We start from the raw sequence: 20334 nt of genomic DNA, 5'->3' as shown, positions 1-20334 counted from the left end.
GAAGACATGGCTTACCAAGTTTGGAGTGGAAGAATTCGAGGGACCTGAGCCCTGATCTCAACTCCACTGACCACCTTCGGGATGAAATGAAACGCCGACTGTGCTACTAGCCGTCTCGCCCGACATCAGTGTCTGACCTCACTAAAGCTCTTGTGACTGAATGAGCACAAATCCTCACAGCCACGCTTGAAAATCTAGTGAAGAGCCTTCGCAGAAGAGTGGAGGGTGTTATAGCTGCAAAGGGAGGACCAACTCCATGTTAATGCCATGCCTTTGGAATGGGATCTTCAACAAGCTCATATGGGTGTCATGGTCAGGTGTCCACATACTTCTGGCCATATAGTGTACATTATAATAGCTATAAACTGTTGTTCCCTCACCAGCTTCTCTCTCTCTCTCTCGAAGTTAATAAGACAAAAAAAATAGCTTATGATGTTACCAAGAAACTTGTTGCTTCAAATGCCTCCTTGTGAAAACAGACCTAATAAAATGTTTAATCCAAAAAGTGACTGGTCAAATGTAATCTCCTACTTCTGCATACAATTCATAATAAAATTCATAAAAGCACCCACATCTTTGGAATTATGATCATTTTTTAATCATTGCAGATTATTTTAGCATTTTTTTCTTATATTTTTGAGCGATTCTGTGCAGTGGTACGTTACTATATTGCTTTTATTATCTGTGCTGTCTCAGTAGAAATCCTCAAGATTTGGATATGTAATTTCAGGCACAAAATGTAAAATAGATACTGGTTAAGTCTATGAGCCTCTAATATGCTGTAGCATGAATGCTTGGTTATTATTTTCGACATTCTTTACCTTTCCTTTCCTTTTTCCTTCCCTTGTCATTTCATCTTACGTTACTTTGTCTCGGAACGAACTGAGAGAGAGCTCATTAGCACTGTAAAGAGTGATATGCAAATTAGCAGTATTATGTAGATCCATACTATGTGTTATGTAAGGGTTATGTACAGTACATCCAAAGGACATGTTTAAATGAGTATGAATATAAAAGGAGTCTTCTAATGAGCCATGGGAGTTGTTAAAGCAATTAAGACTTGGCACTTCATAAAGCTCATACAATTAGACTGTTTCTAAGCTAATGGCACTAATGGAACTAAATGGGGAATTCTCTAAAGTAGTTTAGATGTGTAATAAAAATTTTTTTAAGCTATCAAGCACCTTTTGAAACCTATTAAACTAAACAGTTCAGAACAGAAAAATATATTTTAGATTTCAGTTGCAAGATTTTCAAGGTAATAGAAATATATTAATGATATTAATATAATGATATTATATTAAGGAAGAAAAAAAGAAACACATAGAGACATGTTGTTATAGAAAAAATAATCAGGTCTTATACCACAGCAATTTACCAAGGTTATTTTAGTAAATAAAGAACATCTTTTTTTTTTAAATCAGTTTATAGTAGTATAGTGAAATGTCCACAAAACAAGTTCCTGTTATTACTTACATTATAGCAGCTATAAACAGTTGTTTCCTCACCAGCCTCTCTTTTTTTCCCCTTTCTTACATTAACAAGACAAAAAAAATCTGTCATGTTACAGAGAAACCGCAAAACACAAAGTCATTTGTCCTGAAGACTTTCCTGTGACAGAAAATTTACTGAGGGGAAATAAGACAAAAGGATGATCACAAACATCTTTTGTGATCCTGCTATACTGTATATTACATATGAAAATCAATAACTTGTCAGGCTCATCTGTTTTCCAGAGAAAAAGAATCAGCATCTGGATTGTTTCTCAGCACTAAATCTGACTTTGTTTTTTAATCATAACTGATGACTTTAATATCTATACACATAATCCAAAGCCCAAAACTGCCAAAGAGCTTGTTTTATTTGGCACTTTTATGCACTCCATCCATGGCTGGGAGTCCAATAGAGCAAAATTGGCCATGCTCTCTGGGTGGGAAGGACAGCATACTCTGTCTGCCCTGTCGATCACAGTGACACTAGCCAATCACATGCATCTGTGAGCTCATGTATGCAAAAGAGGGTAGACATTTATACAGCATTAAGTCATCAGGAATTTGCAAAAGCAGCTACTGTATTATATAAAATAAAGAAAGGAGGAAAACCATACAACTTTGTGTAATTCAGTGGGACTATCTGGATCTGTACCTGTTTATTGCTCCAAATATCCGTATCTGTATTTGGATTTAAATCCGAAGAGGCGTGGTCTAAATACGAACCCTATGCCCCCAGAAACACTAGAAAACACTGGTCTAAAACCCAGATATAGAAATGGCAGCATGGTGTGTGAATTCTGGTCTGAAAGTTCCTCAACCTCAGCTACATCACTTGAGTTTATAACTTTTTTCATCAAATTTTTTAATCCTGTTTGCACAGGTATTATTTTTGTTTGTTCCTGCCCATGATATTTTAACAAATTGCGTCAATTTCCCAAAATATAAACAAACTAGGAACCTAATTTAAACCACTGTGACCCTGATCAGGCAGTTACTAAGGATGAATGAGTGAATGCTGTAAAGCACGTAAGCACTGCATTATTCGTATTCATTTACAAGTATAATACACACAGAATCACTGCTGTGTATAAGATAAAGGTTTTCCTGCCTGTGTCATGGCACAGAATAAAAAAAACTGAGAAAACTGAACTTTTGACTGAAGGTTCTGTCAGTGGCTGTGTGTGGTAGACTGTGTAATGTGTACCGTTGCTGTCTCACTGCAAAATATAGAGTTTTCATCATCATGTGAACTGCCATCCATACACCCTTAACATGTGAATGCAGTAGTGTGCATTGTGTTCCAGTCACGACTAGGATTCCTGTTCAGTTTTTGTACTTTACTCATGCTTGGATGAGAGGCTGTGTGTGGGTGCTTATAAGTGGGTGTGTATACAGTATGTGTGTGTGTGCGTGTGTGTGCGTGTGTGTGTGTGTGTGTGTGTGTGTGTGTGTGTTTGTAGTGTGGAAGTTGCACTTTGGTTTTCACACAATATGAAGAAAGAAACCAGTGTCCAAAATCATAAAGTAGAACTGGTCAATGCAGCCAGGTCTTCTTCACTCTATCTTCTTTGTCCACGAGGAATGTCTTCCTGACTACCAGAATCTTCGTCTGACCTTCTTCTCAGTAGACAGAGATGTGACTCATGTGGGTCAGTGGGTTTTGTACAAACACTGTCTGACTCACAGAAATAAACTCACCACTTCAGCTCATGCAGAAGTTCCTCGAACACGCAAGTGTCATTGTGGCATTAAAATAATGTCACTTACTGGCTTTAAAATGGTGGAAAGGATGTTGTGAAAGGATTGAGCAGGTACTTTAGTGTGATTGGTGTCCACTATTCCTGTATGGTTTTTTTCCCCCACAAAACCTTCAAAGAACTTTGACATGGTCCATCCACACATAGAGATCCATTTGAGCAGAATACAAATGACATCTGGAATATAGGTATTGAAAAGATTTTGAATATAGGCAAATTAATGTTATATTTTTTCATATGAGAGAACTGAAATGTAATTAATAAATAAATATAAGATGATTAATCCTATTTGTAGACCTTTTGTACTAATTTCAAGCTTGAAATTATCTTCTTCTACTGGCAGATAATGTTGCTTCTTTCTAGAAATAAATATTTGAAATTAGCAAACTTATTTGCCAATTGAACAAAACAGTTTCGAGCAGCAGAATAATGCCTAGAAATAGGCTTAACAATCTTTTTTTATAATGTACATAGTTTTGTATTATAGAAGACTGGCATTTTACTTAATACAGAGAAGAGCTCAATGTGTTAGTATGATTTATTAAAGCATTTAATGTATGCAGTGATTGCACATGTATTATCTTACATGCTCCAGTAATTCAGTGTCTGTGAATGTGTCACGTGCAACACGTTACCTAGTTGTAAATAAGGCTTCGGTAGTATAATCACAATACATTATGTTAGGAATAAACACCTGGAAGTGTGCTGATTAAGGAAAATAATCAACGACAAGGTGGTGTGATGCAGCCTGACACACAGATCAGTTACTTTTACCACCCTGAAGTTGATTATTTTCCAATAACAGCACTTCCTGAAGTGTTTGATTCCTCTTATACCTCAGCAATCTTCCAACTTTCAACGTTCTACTTGTTAAAGAACTATATACTTTTATTCAGTTACATTTTATGCATTTATATATTCAGCTGTAAACAGTCATTCCCTCACCAGCCTCTCTTTTTTCTCCTCTCTCCTGTTACTATAGAAACAATAGTGTATTATAACACGGAATAATGCAATAATATAAACCTGTGATTTTCTGCAGCAGGAACTGCTGTCAGAGCTGCTTATATAGAAAATAAATCAACACCTTCTGACCAGTTCTCATTTTCAGGCCTGGATGTCCAAATTCTGTGGTTGTTCACTGTGTCTGTCTCCGTCTGCAGGTCTGGGAGTTTATAATGAGCTAACCTGTTACTTGAAAAATCACCCCACTTCTGAGAAACCTTCAGGCTGAGAAAATCATCCAAACCCCAGACTATGTTCATTACAGCGAGATTTTTCTCTTTAACATCACGTAGAAGACATTGTGTTTTACTTATAAAGTAGACTCTTAGAAAACCAAAAACGCTAACTGTTGGAAAAGCAGAGAACCCATGACTATAGGAAGAACACTTGAAGGAACCTCTGCAGAACCCTAAAAGCATCAGTCCCAGTTTTCTCTGCTATATTTCTGTGTTTTACAAAAACTCAATGACTCATAGATCAAAAATTGTTGCTTAAAAAAATGTTCTTCTATTTATGTGATAAAGGATTGAGCTTTTCCAATCAGCTTCCTTCTCTCATTTTAAGTGAGCATAAATATTAACTCGGGGGACTGAACTGTAGATTTCATTACTTTCCAGTTTTTCTGACAGTTTTTGTTTTAGTCGTGTCCTAGGTATTCCTGTGAGCAAACAGTGACTCACGAACTTCTTGTACAGAGAACAGCAAGCAATCTGCAGGCTTAGTATGATTTTTAATAAGCAAACTGAAAGAACCTTCAAATTGCTTCATTTTCACCTTTTTCTATTGACAGCAAAATGATAAGTTTGACTTGCACAATAGTTTACACACAGTCGTATACAGTTGTAGCTCAAGGTCCTTGTATTCACTTTTTTGTTTGTTATTTTAGTTATTTTAGTGGGGAAAGGTCTGTAATGTATAGAGAAACAGGTTCTGTAGGGTTATTTAGGGTTAATATTTGTGCATGCAAAGTTCTTCTCCATGTGCTCTTACTGCCTAACTAAAATATATTTAGTACAATATTACAGTCACGTCATCACTCAGCTCCTCAAATCAGATAAATGGTCAAAAGGGCCACTTTGTTTTAAAATATTTTATATATTAAGCATATTAGGAAACATAGTTGAACATATATTTCTTTATGCAAACCATAGACATATGACTGAATAATGTATTGTGGTTCGCAGTGTTTGAACAGATGAAATGGTATAGAGTATTAGTAGAAATAAATTAGCAGTAAATGCAGATGAAATAATAAGAGTAGACTATGCTTTCCATATGAATGTGTTTGTTTTGTGTCAAGGGATTAGTTTAGCCATCCTCATAGGTAATCTGAGGCCCAGAGTCACTGATATTACTTCATAAATATTGCAATACACTTGGCAATTTTTTTGTCATGATGTTGGATTGTAATAAGCAGTGTATGAAGTGTGGAAATGAATACAGTATTTGGAGTCTTTAGTTTGGTTTTATTGCTCATAGGGCTGTTTTTGTCCCACAGACCTGTATGTTATTTATTAGATAACAAAGTGTGACTCATTAAAACAGAGCACAGAGGTGCGATGGATATAATGAGGGAGAGACACGTGAGATTGAGTGACTAATAAAACCTGTGGGCGTATGTGTGCAGGCGGTAGTAGGAGTGGAGAACGTACACATGAGCACCAGTCCAGCTGTAAACACAGCTAATCATAGAAAAGTCAGGTCAGGGCTCGGGCGGAGTTGACACTGAGGTGTCAAAAAAGAAATAAATACAGGATATTTTTAGATTATCTTCATTTTAGTTTGGTTTTGTTAGTTGGTATATAAGGTACATATATTTTTTGTTATTTTGTTTTATTTTTATTTTTTATTTGTGTTTATGGATAGATAGATAGATAGATAGATAGATAGATAGATAGATAGATAGATAGACCACTTTATTCATCCCAGAGGGAAATTCACCTATTACAGCCACACAGAGAGCTAGAAATATACTAAAAGTAATTAAACATAAGAATTATATATATATATATATATATTTGTACTAATACTATTATTTGTGCTTTACTTTCAGTTATTTAATGTAGTGTGTTTTAATTTTAAGTTTTAGTCATTTAAGTTTTTAATTTTGAAAAATATTTTTACTTGAAATTCCATTTTGTTTTCATTAAAGTGTTTCAGTTAGCCTTAGTTTAGTCTAATTGTATTTGCTTCTCTCTCTCTCTCTCTCTTATATATATATATATATATATATATATATATATATATATATATATCAAATTTGTTTATAACCAACTTAGTAATAACACTGCTCTCAAGTTTTAAAGACCAATTTATGAACATCTAAAGTTTACAGTTTATATAACCTCTCTCAGGTGTTACTTCCTAAAATTGAACCAAAAAAATGATTAAAAGAAGCAAAAATGGACAACACTAGGACAACAAGAAGTGATAAGAAAAGGTGAGATTGAATGCAGATTTCAGGATCTTGGTTTAAATATCGCCAAATAGTTGGTAGAACTGAACCTAATTATGTTCGGTGTGTGTGTGAATGTGTGTATGTGTGTGTGCTAGGTTTCCTTGAAGTAGTGTAAATCTGGGTTTTTTTTAAACTTTGCTAGACAGCATGTGTTAGCTGCGTGCCAGCAGTGCTGTAACCACAGTATGAGAACAGTCAATGATGGGCCCAGTGTCACCTCACCACCTGTCTCACTGATTATCATTACTTATCATGATATTAAGACATTTCTTGTGTCCAGTTGCTATGGTAATGTGAAGAAGGAAACATATGGCTGTGTTCTTGTTTCTATCGCCGAGGTTACCAGGATACAGGGATACGGCTACGGTTCGAAATAGAAAGCAGCGGAAGAGGATTTATATCAACCCACGTTTCTTTTTTTTTTTTTTAAGAACTATATTTGAGAACTTTTTTTCATGTGACTTTATTTGTTACAGTAAATGATAGAGGAGATCAGAGAAGTTTTTTGAGCTGTAAATGATGGAAAGGTTGGATGGATTGTAGCAGCAGAGGTCGGTAAATGCCATGCCGTAATGAAGCTTGATCTAAGAGATGTAAGGTCACACACCTCGGGATGAAGCGACCTGTTTTTAATGGATTCGGTGAGAACCCATATGTGTGATCTTTGATCCTGTTTACTCAAATGTAGACATCAAATGTTTGCACTAATGCATTTTCTTTTCATCGTGGCACCAGTGAAAGGAAAGGGGCAAGAAGAGAAAAAGCTTTTCTGCATGTAATCATGGACTATAAGAGAAGAATGTGGTGCAAGTGAGCTTCAAGGTGCCTGTACCACCATGTCTCAGAAACACCAGGAGGAGTTATTGTGCACAGATACAATAAAAGTGGCTGCTTGTCATCTACTCACGCCTACTCAGACCTGAGCATGGTGAACAATGGAGCACAGATAAATGCAGGGATGATAGCTGTGGGACACGATGGCCTGATGCTATATTTCTCCCAATATCTGTCCCACAGGGTGAAAAACATCACCAGAACCGTATGTTACACAACCAGGCACCGGAAAACAAACAAGTTTTTAATATCGCCCACCAATCATCGGTTTAATTTAACCTGAATAATGCAACAGCGAAGCAACAGTGCATCAGCCAGCGTATGTGTATGTACTCACATACTCACATGGAAGAACCTTTCTTTGTCTGTTTTGAACAAGGCACAACTACAATGAAAATAATCATTAAGAAGTAAGTGATCCATGCAGTAATCAATCAAAATTACATCATCGTTAAGTATGATTCATGAAAAACATCATTTAATTAGTCTGATCTTGTGGAGCATTTGTACAAATTCGAACAAGCAAGGGCTATGTGGTTGATTTTCATTTTCAATTCTATACAAATTATCACCAGAAAGGTATTAACCCCGCCCCTAAGCCTAACTTTGAGTCGTAGAAATTTTTACTAGCCTCACATGCTAGCATTTTCTAGGGAGTCTGGTACTTTTTGTCACCAAATGATGTCAAGACCTGCCCGCTTTCACACAATACGGTCATGTGACTGACATTGCAAATGACCAACCACAGACAGCTTCCTGTAGTCTGTAGGCAAGCATGCGGGGATATCTTATTTACTATTTCAAACAACACTCTTTCATAATTATTAAGGATGTGATGTTGTGAACGTTTGCTCCGAAAAGCTCATTAAGTCACAAGTTTGTTTCTCTATACGGAGAAATGGAAGAGCATATACGTGAAGAGGTTGGTGAAGCCAATCAGATTGCAACCTTCAAGATTCTGAAGCTTGGGCCAGATAAGTGTACAAAAGCTATCAGATGCACTGTGAACTATGGGTGAATGGTGAAGCATCTTATACTGAGACTATCTCTGATTGATTTAAATGGGAGTTTATCAATATTATAAGAAACAGTATGAATTGATGTAAATGTTGTAAGAGTTAAGAAAGGAATAAACACAACGGGACATGATGTTATAGGACAGTAATTTACAACCTATAAAATAATTTATAATCTATATTTATAACCTATGTCCTGAAGTGTTTTATTCCTCTTAAACCACAGTAATTTGTCAGTACAAATTTATTTATTTTGTATTTATTAAAGACCAACACATCATACTTTTTATCCATTTATTGTTGCACTTAATGTCATGGAACATCCATGAAATAAGATAGTTGTAGTAGTTATCACTTATGTTATAGCAGCTATAAACATTTCTTTCATCACTAGCCTTTTTTTCTCTCTTTTGCAGTTAATAAGACAAAAAAAATGCAAATCGTATCTGTGGCATAAAATTTAAATTTACAGCTTTACTTCTGATTCCGGTACTCCTTCCAAAAATGCTAAATAAACGTCTCCTCACAGAAAACTTTGCCAATATAAATAATTATACGCTTTTTGATGTGGAGTACCTGCCATACAAGTCCATGTGTAATTTGTTACTATAGAAACAATAACATTACAATGAGCGTATTAATAGAAACCTGTGATTTGCACCTGTGGCAGCTGTCTAGATAGCCATCAAGGAGTTGTTTATAGGATTTCCAAGCACAGATATTATTATAGATTACAAAAGTGATCATTTGAGAAATGTTCCATGTTACGAAACCTATAAAAACACAGGTATCAGTCTCTTCATATTCAGATTTCTTCTACCCCAGAGAACGTAGAGGAGTAGAAAAAATGCCCTTGAAGAAAAAAACGATGACCCTTTCTGAATGGTTACGACATTTGGATGGTCAGTATAAAGGTTCATGATCGATCAGGATGAATGAAGCTATTTTCAAACTTTCCAAACACAATTTGATTAAATAGAAACCTATTCATGAGCGTGCACACAATTTTGTGCGTCTTGAGCAAAGCAAATGTAAGTGGATGTGTATTTTTGCATGAAATTAAAAGAACGAATCCTGCTCACAGATTAAACTTCCACGCTTTCCTTTATCTGGAGAAGAATGCAAACATAAAGTAGAGCATAATTGAGTGCTAGGCTGTGAAAAATGGGGTCACTGATACACTAATATTAATACACGCATGGACGTCTAAAATAATTAAATGGATTTGATATATTTAGGAGAAAGAGCCAGAGGCTGGTGAAATACTCTTGAAACAGTCAGCTCTACATGTAATTTCTCTCTCTCTCACACACACACACACACACATACACACACATCCATACATATGTACACATGCGGACACCCTCCCATCAACAAGTGTTACGTAATAGTGTAAGCTAAGCTAAGGTTAAGCTGAGAGTGAAGTTGCCATGGCCACACAGTTTGGGTTTTTTTTTTTTGCTGTTTCTTTTTTTTCTAATGAAGTGAGAAGCTTAGACATGCAGGAAACAGGATTAGGACAAGAAGGTGGATAAATTCTCCGAACGAAGGACTTTTCTTATCAGAACTAAAGTCATTTCTCATTAACATACTCATGTGTAGTTATGTAGCATCACGTTTATTAAAGTAACTTTGTTTAATTAAAAGGCAATTAAAATAGTTCACTAAAAAAGAAAATTCACCATAACCAGGAGTTTAATTAGCATGTAGCTTCCCGATGTTTGGTTGGGGTGACGGCTGGTCACAATATTAAGTGCAAGGGCTAAAATATTCTTCTACCTATCAGTAACTCAGTGTTAAGCCTTAGAGCATGGGGTCTCATAAAAGTAAAAAAAAAAATGCTTTTAAACAGAGAAACACACACATTGAAAGGCAGATAGGCTGCAAAATTAGTCATTGTTCTTTTTGTTAAGGTCAAGTGTTTCAAACTATTAATAGAGAAATAATTTTATTTTAAAATTCAATCAGAAGGAATACATTCGAGCTTTAAAGCTAAATATGTTCATTTGGTAGTTTAAAAGCTTTACTGCATCATGGATCTTTGCCAGAAAAGAATCAGAAATTTTCATTTGGATGCCAAAACTGATAAAAAAGAAAAACTGGAAGTGTTTATAAAAGTATAAAGTATGAATGGCAATGTTCCTGTATTGCTGGCACCTGTGAAACTATAATCATATTACGAAGAGAAAGTGAGAACTCATTCTTCACAGAAAGAATGTTGGAGATAAGAAAGGTATTATAGACAGAAAATCAATAAGGATATGTAGCTTGTATTCACTGAAATCAGGGTGTAGTTGAACTAGGCCGAGATTTGATGTGCGTTAGTATTTCAGTGACTGTGGGATTGCTCCTTCTCGCAAAAGACATAATATATGCATATTGTATGTATATAACTACCTATATGTGATAAGCCTTTTCTACACCTAATCCTAAATCTAACCCTAACCTTAACCTTAGTAACCACAAAAAAAAATAGTTTTACCCTTTCAATTTTGAAAAAAGTTTAAAACATTCACTTTGATTCTGTAGAGGATGTAATGTTTCCTCTCAGACACTGAGTGAGCAGTGTTGACCTCTCTGTATTCATTTTGTTCTGTGCAGATACACAGACAAGAAGATGTCGTCTTATTATTCATGAAATTGATATTGTCTTATTTTAGAGACAAATATGCTTTTTAGCAAATGAAGCCCACAAAGTGTGGGCAGCTTGTGTGAATTAGTGCACATCTCTCAAGAGTAATGTGATTCATGCGTGACCTCATAAGTAGAACTTCAAGTAGAAATAGAAGATAATCTATTACATTTTGTCTCAATCCAGACATCTATCTCGAGTGAACCGTTCACAAATGTACAGCTGAGACAGATTTTTCACACCTGGGTTTTTTCTATGTCTCCAATGTGCTATCAGAAGAGATGATAAGAAATGTGATGCATGTAATCTGTTAGTTTTACTTAAACATATTTGTATTTTTGTATGATAAGTTCTAATGAGGAAATTTTGGAAAGGCAAACATGGACTTTGTCTTCTTTATATTTAGCTTCGTTTTTTCCTACTAGGACCTGCTAAGAACCTTTATCCCTGGCTCTGTCTGTAAATATTGCATTTTACATGCTTTATTTACATGTGGGTCTCTGGAGGACTAGTGGTCAGGCCTCGGTGCTCTCACCGCCGTGGCGCAGGTTCAATTCCCAACCAGGGAACCAACCCCAGCCACTGGGCTTCCATAAGACAGTGCACTCTTAGTGCCGGTCCCAAGCCTGGATAAAATTGGGGAGGGTTACGTCAGGAAGGGCATCCGGTGTAAAATCTGTGCCAAATCAAATATGTGGACCAGTGAACAATAACAAAATGCTTTATTTAGAAGTACACTCTAAAAAATAAGGGTGTCATAAACAGTTTTTTTAGAGTGATGTCAGAGTAAAACCACTTTTGGTTCTCCTAAAGAACAGTTCGATCCATGCTTTTTTTTTTTTTTTTTTTGGCTGTTGCGTCAATATACTAAACAAAAAATGTCCACCACAGAAATCTTTTCACATAATGATGACACATATAGCAGTAAAACATTTAGTAACAATAAAAAAATAATTAAAATCCTGCAATCAAAATCCAAACTGCTTCTTCTCTAGCGTCACGCTAAAGAACCATTTCTGGCACCTTAATTTGTAGACAGCATGTGGTGAATATAAAGCCATTTGGGGTTTGAGATAATTGTGTTTGAGAAGCTTACATTTAAAAAGTGAGTGACAGTGAGCTGCAAATGTCAGATTACTGTGAGTGAATAGTTTAAAAATTAATTGAAAACATACAAACAACGATAACAATGATCATTTCTTTTTTCTTTTTCTTTCTTTATGTGATTTTCCTCAGGATACAACACATTTGCAAGTTTCAGTGGTTTATGCAAATGGTACTGCATTGGTCTGCTTGGTCTGTCTGAAGCAGTATAATGTTAATCAAGACAAAATAATAAACTTTTTAACTGTTTTTATATGAATGAGTAGAATGATTTATTACAAATTTGCTACTTCTCGCAAGGCAGACTTCTGGCATTCGCTAAAGAGTCTGGTATCACTACTGGTATGCACTTACTGTATCTTATTTTGTCATAGTGTTTAAAAGTGTGTATGCATGGAAGTGCTGAGAGCCAATCAAAGGCCAAGCTTTGAGAAGCCTGTGAAGCTTGCGGCCAGAAAAGTGTGCAAAAGATATGAGACTGAAACTGTGAAATAGCCAATAAAATTCTGCAGAGTGAGTCATTTCACTACTCATTTTCATTCCTACTGTTACACAAGTCACTATTCAGATGACAACTTTTAATTTTTCACTTACGGCATTTTTTTTTAAAAGTAACAAATCATAGACTTGAGAAAAGATTTTACTCTGGTTGTAAAATGCACTGAGATGTATTAGTCTCTCTCTCTCTCTCTCAGCTCTGAAATTGGTTTGAGTGATCGTGATCAGATTGTACTCAGACCACGAGATTGTCCGCTTGTGATCGTAACACCTGATAAAAATGTCAATAACAGGTCTGATGTGATTTCTTTTTTCCCTGTTATGTTGATGGGAATGTATTTAGACAGCAACTTCCTGCTGGGAAACGCGCAGGGCTGTCGTGGTTATCCTATCGTCTACTGTTCCGATGGCTTCTGTGAACTGACTGGCTTTGCACGAACTGAGGTCATGAAGAAGACATGTACATGCCGCTTTCTCCACGGAGAAGAAACGAGTGAGAGAGTGACTCAGCAAGTGCAGAAGACTCTGGAAGGCCAGAGAGAATACCAGGCTGAAGTCCGCTACTACAGGAAGAATGGTACAGTACATTTCTGGAACCTTTCTTTAAAGTGGCAGTGAACTTAAGCACATGGTTGCTTTATACTTAAATTAATATTGGCTTTGTGGACACAAAATGTAAAGTATAAAGTATGAATAATTGGATTGAGTAATAAGTAATTTCAGTGTCTGTATGTATTTTGCCAGAATTTCTTTCTGTAATCTAGTGTGTAGTCCTAATGATGAGCTCACATACCCTTCACTTTAACCAATCACGTGGCTGATTTCACTCATCCTGCCGTCATATTGTTATAAAAACTGTGTGCTTAAATCAGTAGCACTTTACAATAACAGTACATGAATAATCATGCACCTGAATTAATACTTACTTAAACATGAACCAACGATGAGTTAAGGTATGTACTAATCATGAACTAATGAAGAGCTAACCATAACTACAAGACAGATCTGTCTCAGTGAATTCAGCTCTTTTTGAGCTGTTTTATTTATTATTTTTTTCTTTTAAATTGTGGTGGTTGTTTAATATAACACATAAGTTTGGTATCATACAAACAGTTTTAATATTTTACACTATAGGAATTCCCTAGGAGTTTAAAGTCACCCTAAACTTTGTAAATATGTTTTTGTATATGTGTGTAAATTGTATGTAAAAACTGTTCAACAGAAAATATGGGGTTTGTTCAAATTGCTTAGATATTGGGGTGGTCAAATTCCTTTAAAGTTAATTAAAACATTTAGTATTGGAATGCATCTGAATATTAATTATGTATAAACTAACATGAATTTTATACCAATATCAGATGAGCAAATATTCACGTTTGTCTTTCATGCAGCATAAAATTTGGATAAAATATACTAAGGATAAAAGTGTGGGAGGTTCTGAGCCTGTTGTCTAGTAACTTTTTTTGTGGAACTGCTGGGTCAAGTCAGTTAAGGGGCAATACAGAAAAAATTCATGGTCTTCAAAAAAGTTTGTGTGAGAGTTTAATGTCAAAACTTAAATCCAGAAATGAAAGCAGTAAGGGTTGCCATATTGCTTTGAATTTTTAATTGGAATCACTTTTAAAGCACTACAATGTAGTTATGTTCAAAGGTACAAAGTTTTCTTGTAAGTGAAGAAACTATGCTTTTTTCAGCCATGTACATAGTGGGAAAATTTAATTTAGACATTTAGAAAATTTAATTTAATTTAGAAAATTTGGGGATCCAGAAAAAAAGATGACATGTTTCAGACAAAAGTCTTTTGTCAGATGTGAATGTGAGCGTTGCTATAGATGTCTTTGTGATAGAGTGTCATGTGGAAGGAGACATGAACATGAACTGTTAAGAATGTATTGAAATAAATGAGGAAACGTTGTTAATATTTCTGTTAGCATATGAGATATACTATAGCATCGGTTTCTTTTTATGTAGGCAAATATGAATGCGAGTAAGCTTCTTGACAAAATGATTGAAAAAAATAAAAAGAAGAATTACATCTTATATCATGAATCTTTCCGTTTGGACCTCAGGAACTTCGTTCTGGTGCCTGCTGGACATTGTGCCTATAAAGAATGAGAAAGGAGAGGTGGTGCTGTTCCTCTTTTCCTTCAAAGACATAACTGATTCGTACGGAAAGACACACCACTGCTCCAAGATGCAGGGTATGGCATTGTATAAAACAACCAAAAAGATTAATCCTGAAAAAGTTTCATTTATAGCTAATTGTACTCTTATTCATTTTTATTTCTGCTATATCAGAAGATGGCACTCAGAACAGGAAGTCCAGCCGCTCTCATCTCACTCGTGCGCGCGAGCGGGGGCGGAGTGTCCTGTACCACCTGACCAGTCAGTTCACCAATAGAAACAAAGAGAAACTGGCAAATGTGAGTTACCATGACGACGTGCTTATTATTAGATTGTTCTGTCTTTTAGTTAACCTTACTTTCTAACTGTGCATTGCTCTGCTGGCTGGAAACAGAGATCTGTGTCACATGTCTCACGGGTCACGTCACATTTTTAATTGGCGTGAAGTGCGTACTGGAAAGCCAAGATGATTCATTTTATTTTTCTATGAGTGTTATGCTCTGTTTCTAGTTCCTTTGTATTGATAATTGGAAAAACTCTACTATAAAACTCTTGCATGCGTCATGAATTGTGCTGAAATTTGATCTTTTATATTTTGCCACCAACTCAATTTATTAAATCCTGTAACAAAGATTATCATCTAAAGAATTTCAGAAGTTTATATCCAATTTGTTAGTAAGACTGTTTTGGGTAGTCCACTTTATACACCATCTAAAGACTGTCAACCACCTATCATGTCATGATTCTCTACAACATCTCAACAGTTTTTAGTTGCTAATGTTGAGTAGATAATGTACAGACTTTTAATATGAAATATGTACTATATCGATGCACGTTATGTAGATCTGACATTAGAGGGGTAACGCAATGCCACTATCTGTATCTGTTTAGTGCTCCAAATACCTGCATCTGTATCTGTATTCAGTGGGCGTGGCCTAAACCAGAGGGGTTTTTCTGTAATTGAATATGAACCGTAACATTATGCCAGAAGAAACACTGGAAGAATGCAACACTGTCAGCACTTCATAAATAAATGCTGTAAATGCATTGTGTAACATGGTCTCTGTTTGTCTCTCCAGCTTCATATCTGTCCTCTCCCTCACACCTGCATAAAAGTAAAAACCTCCACTCGTGACTTTTTTTATCATGTCCCATGGGATCCTAATGAACACCTCTAGGCTCAACTAAATGCCCTGTGAACCTTTCTGGCAAGCTTTCTAAAAAAAATTAATAGTGCACCTCCTATTCGTTTCTGCATTTGTATCTGTTTAGAGCACATCTAAAGCAGGCCATCTAAATGACGTATTTCCCAGCATTCTCCTTTTTTCACCCAGCTGCTGTTTCCATGGTCAGATATTAACACGTCTTTGCTGTTATTCTGTCGCAGTGGGACACAACTTTACCACCTCTTAGCACAGACACAAGATGCAACGCCTTAAAAGTCTTTACTACCGAGATTACTGTCACCACACTTCCATATAAACAGACTCCTTCACCCAGCTACAAAATGATAATGACTGAATGATTTTATCCATAACAAATAAGAACAAGTAACTGAGTGGTGGCTACGAAAAGTGAATCAGACAGCTGAGCAGATGTGTCATGATCATTAATATTATCATGTCTAACAAAACTAATTACATACCAGGCTCAGTTTATTCATAGCCATAACAGCGATGAGGAATATTAATGCTATGTCCAAACATGAAAAGACAGAAAATACATTTGTGTACTTGTATGCATGTGCGCTTATTTCTTCCAGTAAAATCTAAAAGTAAAATCGAATCATACATCACTACTAAAATGTCACCGCTCTGAGCCGCCAGCACACATTCTGTTTTTAAAGGTAGTGAGAAAAGCTGCTTTGATTAGCTATGACGCAAATACACCTTGTGATAATGTGTTAAATTGAACCTGCTTCATGTTACCCTCTGCACATATGCTCAAGAAAATACTCTGAATATGTAATGATGCCTTACACCTGTGCTTGTGTTACAGGAAAATAGGAGTGAATATGTTCTATAGAAAAAAGCACTCATCTACAAAAACAAATCTATAATAAAATCATGTCTTGTGTGTGAACAGAATGTTTTCCCGAAGCCAACTCTCCCTGAATACAAGGTTGCGTCAGTCCAGAAGTCCCGCTTCATCCTGCTCCATTACAGCGTCTGCAAAGCATTGTGGGACTGGTTAATCCTCCTAGCGACGTTCTACGTGGCCGTCACCGTCCCTTATAACGTGTGCTTCTCCGCCCCCGACGACAGTAACCACGATGACCCGGAGTGTGACTCCTCCTACCGAAGCACTATCGTCAGCGACATAGCAGTGGAGATGCTCTTCATCCTCGGTGAGCGGTGTTTGTGTGTTTGGAGGGCGGAGGGGGGGTCACCTGACATGTATTACCATGGCAACACCCCATGGAAATGTCTTAACCAGCCACACATAGCAATTAGTGTCCACCCAAACTTCTCCTCTGGTTTTACCCACACACTTCCTCCGATAATTCCTTTTCCACTTGTAATCGCTTTCAGTCTTGCGTTCCACTTATTAAAAGTGCGATATCAGAGCTGCCTTGTGCTTAAACGTGTAAATGAGGTGAAGAAAAGGCAATGATTGCACCTAAACTCTTCCCTCAAATTCACCACCCACCCACACACACACACACACACAGGAAACCCAGATAAATGCCTTAATAACCCCTGCACAAAGAAAGACTACATAAGCTGAAGATATTGAGGACAAAGACTACAGGGATTTCTGTCTCACTAGATTTTACTTGATCTAATTGTTCTCTCTCTCTCTCTTTCTCTCTTTCTCTCTCTCTCTTTGCACAGGCTAAGCCTTGATAAGCCCAAAAATGAATATTTGCACTGAGATCACTAATCTTTGTTTAGTTAATAACCTCCTATTGTGATGGTAGATGATACACACCAATATCTTGAAATAGCACATTATGGTGTTTATAGCTTGTATTCAGAAATGACTTTACTACTGCCATTAGCATTAAAGAACTACTCCAGATCATCTCTATCATATTATCATCTCTATCCACCGCTTCTGTCGCATATGTGTGATTACCATGGACAAGAATTTCAACCTTTCTTTGTACTGTACGTGACCATTTCCTCGTAGCCACCATATTTATGACAGTAGTTTATGACCACCAGCAGTGAAAAAAAAAAAAAACATCTGAGACTTACAAAAACACTGATTATTGGTTTTGAGCCTTACCAAGTCTCAGAAAAAATATATCTTAAAGTAAACATAGACATTGCTAAATCTGACATTCACAGACATTTACATATATTTAATCCACGATCCATCTTCGTATACTGCCAATAGTTTGAAGGTTTTCAAGAGTACTGAAGAGTAACAGTAACAGTACTTCATTACTGGATGGGTTGGTGAAACAAAAATCTTTAAAAAACTTATTTTTTCGCCTTTGGTTGAGTGAGTAAACATCAGTATCATTTTATCGAGCTTAGTAAATAGAACAAAAGCTTATGGAGACATTATTTGCGAGCTAAATCTAGCAAGTGGCCAGCAGATAAGTACAAGAAGATATTTATTACTCAGAACACTGACTAGTAAAGCAACAAACAACATTAAACATAAAACTTCTACACATCTGTCATCGAGAAATCCTCAGATCATTTGTTAGCTTAGCGTATGTCATTATAGCAACCTAATGTTATCTTACATAGCCAATGTAACTAGTCAGCCAACTTACCTGATTTTTTCTCACTTGATTGCTGCAAAAAATCTTCAGCGATGTTGTGAAATGGAGTAAAATTGAATATTTTTATTTTTCAATGGCTATTGTCGCATCATACAGCGCAGAAATGGTCAGTAACTGCAGAATCTTTCAGTTCATAAATATCGCAGCATGGTCATACATGAAACAGATCAATAACAGAAGTCTAAGGGCAGCTGTTGAATTCCATTGATAAATATTTAAAAAATAAAAAAAAAAAAAACCTGTTTTGACGTTCTTTTGTTCAAAATTCTAGTTTGTGGTAATCAAACATATGCTACAGATGCAGTACATAGACATTAGACTTAAAAATGTTCGAGTATCCCTTTAATTCATTAGAATATTTGTCTGTTTTCATGGATAGAACGAACTGCTGCTGGCATTAATGGAATTTACTCAATACTGTACTCTAAAAGCTGTTTACAGATGTGTAATAACCATGTAACGCCTCATCCATGGCAGATATCATCTTGAATTTCCGCACTACTTACGTGGGGCCGGCCGGGCAGGTGGTGTATGATGCACGCTCCATCTGTCTTCATTATTCTGCCACCTGGTTCATCCTGGACCTCATCGCTGCCCTGCCCTTTGACCTGCTCTATGCCTTCAACATCTCGGTGGTGAGTTGGTGTAAATTTGCAACTAAATACACAGTTTAATTACAATCCATGCCATTAAAATTGAGATTCAGATTAAAACTGGGATTTATGTACTATATATAACTAATTATTACTGAAGTTAAATTGTGTCGCAATCATTTCTGATGAGTGATATTTTTATAGACTTAGACAATATCTAAATAAAATTAAAGCTAAAACTGACTATAGCAGCTGGGGGGACTGAGTTCATACGTGCTGGTAATTATATCATTGTTATTTTTTTCCACAATTGTCATTATCTGTCTCATGTTTGTCAGTGATTAAATTAAAGGTATTATTTTATAACTGTAAGGTAACTCCATAAATGTTTCATAATTTCTTTTCGTCGTGTTATCCTAAGCACTGTTATTCCCACTGTACCATTAAATTATTTATAATGCTTTTAAGACATTGTTATTTAGAGGTATACTTTGTCTACTGCATCGTGTGTTTAGCATGGACAAGAACTCATTCCCCTGTACTGAGAAACATCTGTTTAGTCCAAACTTACTTTTAATAGAAGTCTACAGGTAGTTGTTGAATTCTGTCAATAACCATTTATCCCACAGATATTGTTTTGTAGAACACTTTCACGAAATCTTCAGTCAAAACTGAAGGTCTAAATTTTTCATAAATGGGACTCTTTTTCAGAAGAAAGAATTTATATTTGTGTTATCACCATATCTGTTTGAGCTGCATAAATGACATTATACTGTAATGTACCAGTCTTGAAAATTTGGATACAACTACATGAAAATAACATTAGTAGGACTCTCATTTTCTCATGTCTTTACCATTGTAAGATTTTTTTTTTTTACTTTACTTTAGTATTACAATGTAATGGTTATAAGTTATAGAGTCACATCTTTTACATTTTTATTCACAAAATTCAACAACTGCACTTTGACAATCATTATAAGTGAATTTGGAGTAAATGGATTTTCAGGTCTTTATCAGTACATGGAGATGTGTTGAAATTAATGACAGTGGTAATCACATATAGACTACAGATAAGGTGGAT

At 35.9% G+C, this 20334-nt stretch overlaps 1 protein-coding gene across 1 annotated transcript in view; it reads left to right on the top strand.

Moving 5' to 3' along the window:
- kcnh4a (potassium voltage-gated channel, subfamily H (eag-related), member 4a) overlaps positions 1 to 20334 on the top strand; it is a 41703-nt gene that overhangs the window by 3362 nt on the left and 18007 nt on the right. The window contains exons 2-6 of the mRNA XM_026916862.3: positions 13141 to 13374; positions 14867 to 14998; positions 15096 to 15220; positions 17007 to 17268; positions 19138 to 19295. Of these exons, the coding sequence (XP_026772663.3) occupies positions 13141 to 13374; positions 14867 to 14998; positions 15096 to 15220; positions 17007 to 17268; positions 19138 to 19295 (911 nt within the window). The remainder of the gene's footprint in view (positions 1 to 13140; positions 13375 to 14866; positions 14999 to 15095; positions 15221 to 17006; positions 17269 to 19137; positions 19296 to 20334) is intronic.

Source organism: Pangasianodon hypophthalmus, chromosome 13 (genome assembly GCF_027358585.1).
Source record: "Pangasianodon hypophthalmus isolate fPanHyp1 chromosome 13, fPanHyp1.pri, whole genome shotgun sequence".
Lineage (NCBI taxonomy): Eukaryota > Metazoa > Chordata > Actinopteri > Siluriformes > Pangasiidae > Pangasianodon > Pangasianodon hypophthalmus.
The sequence above is the reverse complement of the archived record's forward strand: the minus strand, read 5'-3'. Positions and strand labels throughout refer to the sequence as shown.